Source organism: Onychostoma macrolepis, chromosome 19, assembly GCF_012432095.1.
Source record: "Onychostoma macrolepis isolate SWU-2019 chromosome 19, ASM1243209v1, whole genome shotgun sequence".
NCBI classification, from domain to species: Eukaryota; Metazoa; Chordata; class Actinopteri; order Cypriniformes; family Cyprinidae; genus Onychostoma; species Onychostoma macrolepis.
In genome coordinates this window covers 31,108,876-31,122,867 of record NC_081173.1, presented here as the reverse complement: position 1 = coordinate 31,122,867, position 13,992 = coordinate 31,108,876, and the positions used below count along the sequence as shown (strand labels likewise).

The following is a 13,992-nucleotide window of genomic DNA, read 5'->3' as shown; positions in this document are numbered from 1 at the left end:
TTCTGCTCGTCTCTTTTTTCTTTAGCAGGTGTTTGTCACTAATGCTCAATCAGTACTAGATTAATCACTTAATTATCTAATGAACTGCAGTGCTGCTTCAGTCTTATTTTTAGCACTCTGTAGTATGCATACTGAGCAGAGTTCATTTCATTGTTTCATCTGGGCTGACCCATGTGGGACCCTCATGGAAACCGAGGACAAAACTGGCTGGGGCCCAGTTAGAGAGCCCAGGAGCCACCCATCTGGGCCCCACATAAGTGTGCTGGCTGGGTCCCATCTTTGGTACTCCAAATGCTGCCGCCGTTCGCCCAGACTGAGGATCCTTAGACCCATCTGTGTAAATATCCAGATACCCACTAAACTCCTCATTCAAATGCGTATACAACACTTCACACAAATCCACCTCCTCTCTACTCTTTAAATGACTTTTTAATATCTGCAGGTCCACTATAGGTTAAACAACCAAGGTGGTCTGACTGGCAACAGAACTGTTGGACTAAATTCCATACCCTCCAACCCAAAGTCTTTTCCAATAGAACCACATACCCATCCAAAACTCTGACTTTTAATCCTTTCATGTTCCCAGCATACCTGCATTACTACTCTAGTGGTGTGGGACCTACCATATCCTTGTAGGTTTGTCCAGTAGTTAGCTGCCAACTGCTCCCTCCTTAAATGTAAAGGCATCTCACCCATCTCTACTTGTAACGCCACTGCAGGTGAAAAGCCCCACTACATATTCTAAGTGCTTGGGTTTGTATTACTTCCAATTTAGTTAGTGTAGTTCTCTATATGCTATACAACCATAATCTATAACAGACTTTATCAGTGCAACATATATCTCCCTCAGTGATTGCCTGCTCGCCCTCCAATCCACTCCTGTCAAACATCTCATGACATTTAATACTTTTTTACATTTTACTATAACTTTCTCTATATGAGCTGCCCATGTTAACCTAGCATCAAATACTATTCCCAAAAACCTAAAGGATTCTACTTTCTCTAGAACATAATTTAAGATTAATCTCTTCCCTATATTTTTCCTTGTAAAGAAAACCACTTGGGTTTTTTCCTTTGAAAATCTAAAACCCCATCTCACTGACCATCGTTACCTGTTCAATTGCTTCCTGGACCTTACTTACTGTATATTTTACGTTTCTTCCCCTCTTCCACAAGGCCCCGTCATCTGCAAACAGTGATCTACCAATCCCAGGCCCTACATCTGAAAAAGCATAATTTATCATGATGATAAAGAGCAGTGGACTAATAACACTACCCTGAGGGGTTCCGTTTTCTACTACATAACTACCAGATAATTCTTTCCCAATGCTCACCCTATTAGAACGTCCATACAGGAAATCCCAGTTAAAGGCCCTCCCTCCTACTCCTAAAAGATGTAATTTAATCAACAGTCCCCTCTTTCCACATCGTCAAGGAAAACTGCCACCACCGATTCCCTATTAACCTGGGATTTCCTTATTTCATCTTCCAGGCACAATACTGGATCCATTGTCCCTCTCCACTTCCTGAATCCACTTTGATGCAAATCAATTACTTCCCCTTTCTCCAAAAAATAGATCAGGCTGTCTGTTACCATACGTTCCATATTTTTTCCTATATGGGATGTCAACGCAATTGGTCTATAGCTAGTAGGTTTTACAGGATCTTTCCCTGGTTTCCTAATAGGAACTACAACTGCTTCCTTCCAGCTTTTTGGAAGCTGCCCTTCTTCCCACACTCTATTATATAGTCTTAGCAGTCTTCCTAATGCAATCTCACCCATAAGTCAACATAGTATAACACAGTTCATCTCCTCCTGGTGCTGTCATCCCTGCCCTCTTAATCGCTCTCTCCATCTCTGCCTTAGAAAATGGTGCACTCAATACGTCATCCACTTCCTCTTTCTTTCCTAAAACTCCAGGATATGTCCTCAAAGTCATTTCCTTTCTTCCATTCTTCCTCAAGATTTTCAGAGCTATGTATTACTACAAAAGCTTTTGCCATCATCTCTGCCTTCTCCTTGTCAGTCACAGCTTTCTCACCACCACTCGCCATTACAGGGTAATCCCATTCCCTCCTTTTTCCACTCATCCTCCTTATCATCCCCCACACTTCTCCCACAGGTGTCAGTCTCCCTATTGAGCTGCAGAACTGACGCCAATAGTTTCTTTTAGCCTGTCAAATTGTCTTTCTTACTAATGCTTGAGCTCTTTTATATTGAATCAAATGGTCAAAATGATGAGTCCGTCTCATCCGTCTAAAAGCCTTATTCCTATCTCTTACTACTTCTCTACATTCCTCTGTCCACCAAGGAACCACTTTCCTTCTCCTTACTCCTGAACTCTTAGGAATAGAGAGAAAATACTGTATTCTTTATCAATATCCATATCTCTGACCTCCCCATCTAACCTTTCCTCACATAATTTTTCCCAATTTGCCTTACCAAACACCCATCTCCTTCCTCCCTCTTCAGACTGTCTTTCCATCTTCATTTGAATTGAACATAATATAGGAAAATGATCCCTTCCTACCATTGAATCCTCCCATACCTCCCATTCACATAGCCTTGCTATATCATTAGAAGTAATTGTAAGATCCAGCGCTGACTCATTTCCTGACACCATATCAATTCTTGTTCCTTTACCATCATTAATTCATACTAACCCTTTTAAATCCAACAACTCCTCTATCACCTGACCATTTCTATCCAACTTCTTCCCACCCCAAAGAGGGCTGTGAGCGTTAAAGTCCCCACACCATACTACTTTTCGTCTATCCTGTCCCTCAACCTCTTCCATTTTATTTAAGTCCAGTCTCCTACATGGATTGTAAAAGTGAATTATTGTTATACTGTCCAGCTCTATCCACACTTCCACTGCCACATATTCCAACTCCTTTCCCAATCCCAGAATCCTATATGGAAGCCCCTTTTTAATAAATGTAACACACCCTCCCCCACCTCCTTCTTTCCTATTTCTACGAACCGCCACATATCCCTGTATCACAAAATCCGAATTTGGTCTAAGCCACGTCTCCTGAATACAAATAACATCTGGAATTTTCACCATTCCATCTATAAAAGATTTAAACTCTTGTCCATTTGCTATCAGGTTTTGGGCATTCAATTGTATTATTAACACCATAATTAATATTAACTAATCCATGTTTCCTGACTAGACTGTTGTTTGAGATTATCTCTCACTATTTTCCATGTCAGTCCTGTTATATCCAAATGTTGTACTGCTGCCATAACTATCAACTGAATCCTCTCCGTCTTTGATTTTACATCTGCTGTTCCATTAATCACACCGGCAATAAATGTCACTAACTTCGTTACATTGACTTGCATCATTTTCCCCTCACTCTTCTTTATTTGCCTATCTTCACGCTCCACACTACCCCCACTGCTACTTCCTGTTGACTGGTTTCTGACCATTTTAACTGCTTCCGCATATGATACCTTCTGTACCCCTCTTACTTGCTGCACCTGTACTGCTTCCTTCATCACTGCAAATCCACCATAAGCCATATTATGCGCACCTCCACAGTTACAACAATTTGGTAATACACCTTCCCCACATTGGCCATAATTATGATTTCCTCCACACCTAGTTTCCTTGCACATTGCTGCTATATGTCCAAACTGCTGACAGTTATAGCACGTAAGGTTTAACAAAGTAACTCATGTATCCAATTTTTACTTTATTTGGGAGCGCCTCTCCCTCAAATTGCAACAAAACTGACTGACTATCCACCTTATTTCCCTCTCTAGACGCTTGAAGTCTTTGTGCACTTAATAAAGTACCACTTCTTAAATTGGATTTCACCTCTTCCATCCCTACACACACCTGATACCTGTAATCACCCACTTACTCCACTGTTTCCTTCTTTGATCAACTACAACCCTGTCCACCTGAAACTGCCCCACTCTTTCCAGCTTGAGTGCCCGATCCTTCTGATCAACATCTTTACAGGAAATCAACAAATTTCCATTTCTCAGCATCCTTGCTGCAATTATATCACCAACTGCTTTCTTTAACGCCAATGTCAGTCTAACCGGATTTACACCTTCCAACCCACCTTCATCCTGAAACTTAATAACTACTTTATATTCTTCATCATCTCATTCTTCTAATCTACACATATCACTCTCCTCTCCACTCAAATCCGAGTTACTACTTATACCTAGTGTACTTGCCTTCCTTTTCTTCTGATTTTCATCTTTACTCCCTACCTTTTTTCCCTTTCCCCTTTTCTCCTTATCTCGTCCTCTTCCATCTCCTTCGTCCATCTCCAGTCCAGTCACAGTACAGCCGTGCCAAACCACCTTCTATTTCTGCTCCTTTGATTTGAAAGTTTCAACTGGCGCCTGTTCCAAACACTCGTTCAAAGTGCTGTTTAGTTTCTTTTCAAATCCCGTACCGCCTTTCTTCGACTTCCGGTGTTACCGTGATCAATCAAGCCTCTGCAGCCGGAACCGGGCTTGTTGTTTATTGTGAAACTTCTTCTTCTTTTAATTTTATTGGCGGTTGGCAAACCAACTTAAAGGTGAATTTACCGCCACCTACTGGACTGGAGCGTGAGCAGTTTTATAGTGAAACGATTCAAACGAACATTTGCAACAACAACAAGGCTGTGTGCTCAGCCCGCTGCTCTTCACGCTGCTGACCCATGACTGCACTGCCAAGTCCAGCTCCAACCACATCATCAAGTTCGCTGATGACACAACAGTGGTAGGTCTCATCAGCAACAACGATGAAACGCACTACAGAGAGGAAGTGGCACAGCTGGCTGAATGGTGTGGCACTAACAACCTGTCCCTCAATGTGAGTAAGACAAAGGAGGTTGTGATGGACTTCAGAAGAAACTCCGGTGACCATCGACAGCTCGCCTGTGGAGAGAGTCAGCAGCACTAAATTCCTGGGGGTGCACATCACAGAGGATCTCACCTGGTCCACCAACACCATGTCACTCTCCAAGAAGGCACAACAGCGCCTACACTTCCTCCGCCGGCTGAAAAGAGCAAGTCTCCCTCCACCCATCCTCACCACTTTCTACAGGGGCACCATTGAGAGTGTGCTGAGCAGCTGCATCACTGTCTGGTACGGGAACTGTACCGCAGCAGACTGCAAGACCCTCCAGCGGACAGTGAACACAGCCGCAAAGATCATCGGTGCCCCCCTCCCCTCCATCCTGGACATTTTCCTCACACGATGCTCCAGCAAAGCCAATAGTATCGTGAAGGACTCCACACATCCCTCCCACAGTCTCTTCCAGCTCCTACCATCAGGAAGACGGTACCGGAGCATCAGAGCCCGCTCTGCCAGACTGCTCAACAGCTTTTTCCCCCAGGCTGTGAGAGCCCTGAACTCAAATCACCCCGCCTCTCTGAACCCCATACAAACCCCTACCTCCTGAAACATGGACCATCTGAAACTTATGGAACTTTTTTTTTGTGCAATCGAAAGTGTGCTACACACAGGTGAGTGGGCCTGTACAAACCACCTGTAGTAGCACACTATCCTCCTCTATGCGCTCTAGTCACTTTTCACACACACTGCTGTGTGTATACAAATCCCACAAAAGACTCCGTAATATATGTATATGTTTACATGCTCATGCACTACAAATCATCCTGCACTGTTCCCCAGCCAGCTTCTGACTCACAATGTTTCTCTTCGCACATATACAGTATTTATCTGAAGCATTCGTATAGTTTGTATAGTTTGTATTTTTTAGTTTATGTATAGGTAAAAAAATTTTTTATATATAGTATGTTTATAGTCAAAATCTATCAGTAGGATAGTTGTGTATAGGTTTATATTGTTTTAATACATTGCTGTATGCCTGTATTTATGTAGCACCGTGGTCCTGTGAGGCGCGACATTTCGTTCCACTGTATGCCCCCACATGTAGCGGAATGACAATAAAGCGCAACTTGACTTGATTTTCGAAACTTTGAATCAACTGATGCCTCACAAAATGATTCACTGTTCGAAATGCCACACACTGGTGAGTCCTGCAGGGCAAAACGGTGTAAATGCAACAAAAAAAACCATGCATTTAATATAAGTAAAAACACACAAAAAGTGATCCACTATATTTACTCAAAATTGAGTAATCCACTATATTTACTCAATAAAATTGAGGTAACAATTTGCACTCACTTTGTTTGAGTAGATTCTATCCTATATATTGTGTAAAGAGTACCTAAATTTTACAGCTATGACAAACTAAAAGAAATTAGGTAATGTCTACCTAATATTTTCATTAAATTACATAACTAATTACTTATAAAAATTGAGTAACATTAACTCTATTGTTAGTAGGCAACAGTTCATCACTGTAAAACCCAACAAGTTAGGGTAACAAATCGTTTGAGTAAACCGATTACCTTAAAACATTTAAGTTTTTAAAACTAACAATTATGAGTGCTCTGAACTTATTTCAGTCAGACATCTACAGAAGATCTTATTGAGAATTAACTAAGGTTTAGATGTTGATTTATTGTTTCAATTGAAGTAACCATGTTAGAGATCAGTGTCTGCTTTAGTTGGGCTCTTGACCCTTGACTTCTGTGTTAGATGTTTTTTTTGTTTTTTTTCTTTGGTTGTTGTAACCATGTGTTTCTCAAACATATTTGTTACAGATCAAAAGGCCAGCGGAAATGATCGGTAGTTGGTTGTCATATGTTTATTATGACAATACACTAAAACTGGCACCGTTTTGGAGAAAAATGGGCTCTCATTTTAACCCATATCATGGTGTGTGATGCTGAACTGTGAGCTTCTAATGGTGTTTGTATTTGCACTGTTTTAAACATTAGTGTTGTATGTGCAACATCAGCATGCTGTCTCAGTGGCTTTACACATGATTTTAAATCTGTTTTTCAAACTTTATGATTTAAATGGGTTTAATTGTACTGAAAATAACTTTCATTACTCTAGCTGAATACTGTTTCCATGCTGTTTTGATGCGTTTTAAAGAGTTGGCAATCAAAATTAAAACTGCTGGATGACAGATATTCTTCATTCTTTATGACAAACAAGATAATGTGAATTACTGAATATACAACGTTTTTTAAATGTGACCCCTGGACCACAAAACCAATGTCAATTTTTTTAAATCTTCTGAATAAATAATCTTTCCATTGATGTATGGTTTGTTAGGATCGGACAATATTTGGCTGAGATACAACTATTTGAAAATCTGTAATCTGAGGGTGCAAAAAAATCTAAATATTGAGAAAATCGTCTTTAAAGTTGTTCAAATGAAGTTCCTAGCAATGCATTTTACTAATCAAAAATTAAGTTTTGATACATTTACAGTAGGAAATTTACAAAATATATATATAATGTATTTTTGGCTATTGCTACAAATATACCCCAGCGACTTAAGACTGGTTTTGTGGTGCAGGGTCACAAATGTATAAATTGCAGTGTAAAGCGTTTATTATGAGGGGGTAGAATCCACAGCTCAGTACTCACTACTCAATACACATGAGTACTTTTAAATAGGCTACTCTTTTACTCTTACTCAAGTAGTGTTTTGGACAAGTACTTTTACTCTACTCACACTACGTGTTTTGGAAGGTAATGGTACTTTTACTTGAGTATATTTTTTCAGTACTCTTTCCACCACTGGCAGTGGTGTATAAAGTACCCGAAAGCCATACTCAAGTAAAAGTACAAATACCAAAGTAATTTTTTGGTAAGATATAAGTTGAAGTCTTCGTTTAGAATATTACTTGAGTAAAAGTCTGAAAGTATATGATATTTATTGTACTTAAGTACGAAAAGTATTTTTTTAAATCTTTTTTAAAACGTACTTAAGTATTGAAAGTAAAAGAAAAGAAGGAATTAAATATATATATAAAAAAATATTCATACAGCTTGAGTAGCAAGATAGTGTTCAGTTTTAACTCCATTTTGTATTTTTGGGTAAGAATAAGAAGCACTTCATCCGGTACTTAGTGTCTTTTATTCCAACATAAGAAAACATTTCTGGAATCTGCATCTGAAATAGCATTTAGATGTATTTACACAGTTTAATGTATCTCAGAGGGGACGGATGCATTTAAACTGCAGTTACAGATGCATAAATAGGCCTAATGTTGTGTTTTTAACATAAAACGTTGAATACTGATATTTGAAATAATTTAAAACATGAAAAAAAATAGTCGAAATGTGAAATTAAAACCGCCAGTAGGTGACAGCAAAGACTTTGGTGACAGCAAGTGACCGTTAATGAGTGAGTCAATTAGATTCAACCGATTCATTCAAATGACTGATTCACTCAGGAACAGAGCATGTGACTGTGTTAATGAGTGAATCCCAGAATCATTTATTCAACCAATTCCTTAAAAAAGCTGATTCGTTCAATAAGTAAACACAGTCCATTGCTCAGAGATGCAAAACAGTGCTGTGATCTTTGTTTGGAACTATTTTCGTTGGCAAAATTTAGCAAAAACAAGCAATAAGTCTAGAAAAAGTTACTTATTGCTTTACTGAACTCGTATGAAATGATTATTAAATGTGTTCATGCTGATATCTGCAGAAAAACAGTACTCTTTGTGTGATATAGATATAGAAGTTAACTATATTAAATTATATAAATATAAAAAGCATACAGAAGCATTTTTGCCGTCTACAATTTGGAATGCCTGGAATTTTGAGTTTTAACAGACTAATAAATCAACGTGTGTGCACTCTGTGTGTGATTTGGTGATATAGCCTACTTGATAATGTCAGATCGCACATCATTACAACAACACTTACCATATTATTGCAGAAGATATACTGTATATAGCACAGACTCGACTTGAGTGGAAAATGAATCATCTGTTGTGCGCGCACTTGTTTGCACATGAGCAAAGGTGTTCTAACTTGCAAATGCTAGACCGATTCATCAAACCTGCTTTCCTGCAGTCCGTGTTCTTCTCTCTTCTGACTATTTTGTAGTAAGTAACGAATATGCTTCTGGGAAATGTATCGGAGTAAAAGTATACATTTTAATTAGGAAATGTAGTGGAGTAAAAGTAAAAGACACTGCCAAAACATACTTAAGTACTGTAACGAACTTAGGGGGGGATCCTAAGCCGACTTTTTTTACAAATACACAGCCGCAAAGACCACAGCACCATCAACTATTTAGGCAGAAAAAACTATAGGCTGCTAAGAGTTTTATGGGCCAATCAGACATATGGTATGAGAAGATGTATCGGCCCGGCCCAAAAAGTACGTCGGCCCAGCGGGAAAATGCCCGGCAGATGGCCAGTCCGCCCCTGTTTTGAACTATACTGTATAGCTGTGTGTTGCGATCAGGGCAGTCCTAAACATGATTGCAATGTCAAACTCCAAAATTAGATTATTTTTAATTCCTATAAAAAAAAAAAAAAAAAAAAACGCCATTAGGCCTATTTTAATTAAAAAAGTTAATAACTTTATTTTATTGACAAAATATTTCAGTTTGTCTTGTGTGTGTGTATATATATATATATATCAGTGGCGTTCCGTCCATATAAGCTGCGAATGCGCCGCATACCCAGGCCGTCTGAGAGAATGAGTTCACAGGCTAATGAATATAAACATGATTATAAGTTGATCTCTTGTCATTTGAGATGTGACTTAAAGCTTAATAAAGTATTGGGAATAAGTATGTAAAATTATTTATTTGAAAAAAATAGTAATTTTCTGTAAACCTACGTCAGTGAGACAGTGACGGAAGCTTCCGGGTAAGCGGATTCTCCGCAGCTTTGGCGCCTCCGTTCTGTGGCTATGACTCGTCAGGATTGTAGCGCGTTCTCAGTGATTTGCTGGTAGACGGCTGATTTAATGCGCGAGATAAGCTGTCCGCGAAGCGCTCGCCCAGGTGGAAAAATGCGCTCTTGCTGCCAGATCTCGATTGCCGAAAATTACATTGTGTTTGATGCAAAACTAACCCGACGAAATCATATATAAAAAATAAAAATAACTGTATATTTTCATGCTTTCTCAAGCAAAGCAAATTTTGAAAGTCCACTAAAACATATCTGGTCATAGACAATGTTGATGGCGTTATTGTCAACATACCCAAGTAGTAAATAAATAAAAAAGTTTATAAAAATGTATACAAAATTTGAAATAATAACAAACATCATTTCCGTATACTTGTGTCGCACAGTTAAAATCCTTCTGTGATTTTATTGTTGTTTGCAACGTTACTTGGCAATATTTTAAAGATATTATTATTATTATTATTATTATTTAATATATATATATATATATATATATATATATATGTATATGTATATGTATATATATATATATATATATATATATATATATATATATAATTTTTTTTTTTTTGTATTTTGCATGGTCTATTATTGTCATCCGGTGGGAGTTTTAACTCCTATTCACTGGGAATAAAAAAATTAATGGAAAAAAAAAAAAAAAAAAAAAGATTTATTCAGTTGATGCAGAGACGTAGACCGGGGAAATCCCCATCTCCCCACGCTCTGAATATTACGTATCATAACGTAACTACGTGTAGACGTTATTTGGCGGTTTTACTTGGAAAATCAGCCGTTTTCTAGCATTCGAATAACTATGGATAAACCTGAAACGATAGAAGAAGGATTGGAGATGAATTTCATTTACAAATAGCCTAAGGTAGGAATGTGCATACTTTTAAATCGACACCTGCCACGGTGTTTTCCTCTTTGAGTGTGTCCTAAAAGCGATGGGGGGCGGTCCTTAATCTTAGCACTCAGCATACCCGGTTAAAAAAGTCACCGCTCGCCACTGATATATATATATATATATATATATATATATATATATATATATATTTTTATTATTATTATTATTATTTTTTATTACATCAAATAACATTTTAAGCTGTCAAATGATCATGTTACAACGTGCCCCTCAGATGTTAAAAATGTACCCCACCTACGGGGCATGTTGTCACATTCCACTTCCATTCTTTTGAGCTAAATAAAGAAAAACGAATAGGCTACACTGTAATTCTGAAACAAAGCGACATAGTTGTACTAAACCAGTGTGAAATTAATGTGGATAAAAATTTATACTCTGAACCCCATGGATTTACACAAACTGAAAATCAAAAAGTTGTGCCCCGCTCTCCCCTGTGTTGAAATATTGACAGTAAATACACAGGTAGGTCTAAACATCAGATTACTTAAACTAATTTAAAATGTAGCTATGGTGTGTTAAAACGAAACACTACATTACAGTAGCTGCAACGTTTAAAAAGCATGCAACTCGGAATAGTTTTTCGTTTAAACACACCATAGCTACATTTTAAATGTGTGTGTGTAGCCTACAGAAGTCACGATTTTATTCTCACAGTTGTTATTTCTCGGGTTCGTATCAGTGAATGTGCACGAACAAAGGAGGGTGGAGATGGCACAATGTGACTGAACTAAAACCTCCGAAACATCCTTCCTTCCTCATATTAGTCATTTGTTAACGACGATGGCTGTGGATGGGAAAAAAAGGTAAGTACTTTCCCCTCTTCTAGCCGTGTTTTATTCATTAGGCTTTAAAAACGAAATCCATGCATGCAAATCTCATTAATTTTATTTACATATAAGAAAGTCTGTGTCCGTCCATTTACTAAATAATTTCCTCAACCAGACAAATGCCACCCGGGTTGATGAAGATCAAAGAGCTTAACAAGGAGAACTTGAAAACCTGTGGGTTGCAGTTAATTTGTCATGTAACGCAAGAATTTAAAAAAGAGCAAAATAAACTTAGAACTTATGTTACTGAGGTATGTACACACACACACACACAGACATACAAATTAATGAAAGATAGCCTATTTACCTCATAGAAATCGCTCTGATGTGTTGCAAAGCCTATAATAATAATTTTAATAATAATAATTTAGTCTGTTAAACTTTGTTAAACCTTTGTTTTTTTTAAGATTCTCCATAGCATCTTCTTTTTAGCGATCATTCATAAGGACCGTCTCACTCCTGAAGACATTTTATCTGCACAGACTGAGATTGTAAGACAGGAATTTCCAGAACCGTTTAGGAACTACAAGAGTCATTTACCAAAACGGACACCTTTCTCAATATTGTTAGACATAGTAAGAATCATACTAGGTTATGCATTTATTTGAATAGTTGTATGTTGTTGTATATTTATTAATGCCTCAAAAAAATTACATTTGACTGTTTTTAGATGCAGCTTACATTTGGCACAAAAGAGAACATCATGAAGGAGCTTTGCAGTCTAATGAAAAAGCTGAAATTTCCTTATCCTCTGCACAAACCAGCAAACAAAAACCAGCGCTACTACACACTGGAATCCACCGTCATCTGCGTTTGCTCCAATAGTCTGAACACATCACAAGAATATTTTGGTGCTTCTCTGGGTTGTAGGACAGAAAACGCCAAAAGTATTATGATATATTCCTCATGTATAAATACGTGGCATGAGTATGTGTCATATGCAGTAATGTCATTTGAACATCAAACAGAGGGTGACAGTTTACAGTTTCATGAGTCTATGCAATGCCAGGCATACATCAGGGATTGGAAAGACAACATTTACAAGGAAAGACAACCATGTATGAACTGTACACGTCTTTTCAGTCTGCCAAAAGGTACAGAACAAGAACATTATCCTTATGGCAACTGTGCAGAGACAGAGTGCTTGAGCAAACTCCTGTTCAATGATCAGTTCATGCTGGAGAATATAAAAATCAGGAATTATACAACTGACAAAATGAATATGTTAAAACACCGTACCAGAGAACGTTTACTAGGCAAGCTTGCTTCCATACCTTCTCTCAGCAATCTAAATAAAGATGATCTATGGTTTAACACTTAAAAATAAAGGTCCAATTTAGAGCAAAAAGGGTTTTCACAATAATTCATTGAAAAACACTCAAATTTGTCATTCTTTATCATGTTTTTTAGCACTTTGTGTTGAGATTCAGTTTCATTGGTATATAAGTGTCACTTTATTGATTCCGTGACGATGAACACATTGTGTAACCTTATATTCATTAGATTTCAAACCGGTTCAAACTGGTTTGGTACATGGTGTACAATGTGCACTTGATGACAGCGCATGATCACCATAGATTCTTAGTTTGTTTTGCAAATGTTTTACAGTACAAGCCACACCTTGAGTTTCTGGTTAAAGTGCATCCGCATGTCATTCCCTTTCATTTTAGCTCTAATACTGAACATAAATGGTCTTTTCCATATAATTGGAAATGGTTAATAATAATCTAAGATGTTTTGTGTTATTGTGAAAATAAAATGTTACTGAAAACAAGTATTCTGTTTAATTTATACAAATGCCTTTATTGAAAAGATGAGAAAAAGAGACACTGTCCCTGTGAGTCAAAAGGTTTAAGATCATCTGGACCGGCCACTAAATTATTTTAGGCCAACAAATGTTGTCAGTGAAATAAATCAATAACGTGACAAGCCTAACAATTTGTGCCAATTTAAAGAAAAACACATGATTTGACTCAAAGCCTTATTGTCACTTCCTCATATGACATCTACCCCTGGTCTTTCCTTTATGAAAAAAGAAAAAACTTGACTAGACAAAAATAAAACCGTAAACAAACAAACAGCTCAATTATTAAAATTATTATTAAAAAGCTGAATTATTCAGTCTATGGGTTCCTATATGTTTTGCTATTTATTTCAGAGTATTCTTGAAATTTGATATTATTAAACCATCAAATAAAATCCAGTTTTCATCAGTTTTCATTTGGTGTCTTCAAACATATTGACTTTTGGTGGGAAAATGTTGAATTTCGAGTAAGATATTTTTAGCCAAGCAGTATAGCTACACATTGTTTAGGTGCAGGAAATTTTCTTTCTGCACTGTTCAGATAGGCAAATTAAGCAACAGGTGATTTCAGTATAATTTTGTATGTGTTCCAGGATGGAAAAATACCAACACATGCGCACTTCACCTTTCAGGAGCTCCACCTTCATGAAAACAGCCCCAC

At 37.6% G+C, this 13,992-nt stretch overlaps 1 protein-coding gene across 1 annotated transcript; it reads left to right on the top strand.

Moving 5' to 3' along the window:
• Positions 1-10,518: 10,518 nt before the first annotated feature.
• Positions 10,519-13,747, top strand: LOC131526343 (uncharacterized). The gene is made up of 5 exons (XM_058754603.1): positions 10,519-10,652; positions 11,380-11,503; positions 11,643-11,778; positions 11,935-12,102; positions 12,198-13,747. The coding sequence occupies exons 2-5, from the start codon at positions 11,481-11,483 to the stop codon at positions 12,846-12,848; spliced, it is 978 nt and encodes a 325-aa protein (XP_058610586.1). The 5' UTR covers positions 10,519-10,652; positions 11,380-11,480; the 3' UTR covers positions 12,849-13,747.
• The last annotated feature ends 245 nt before the right edge of the window (positions 13,748-13,992 follow it).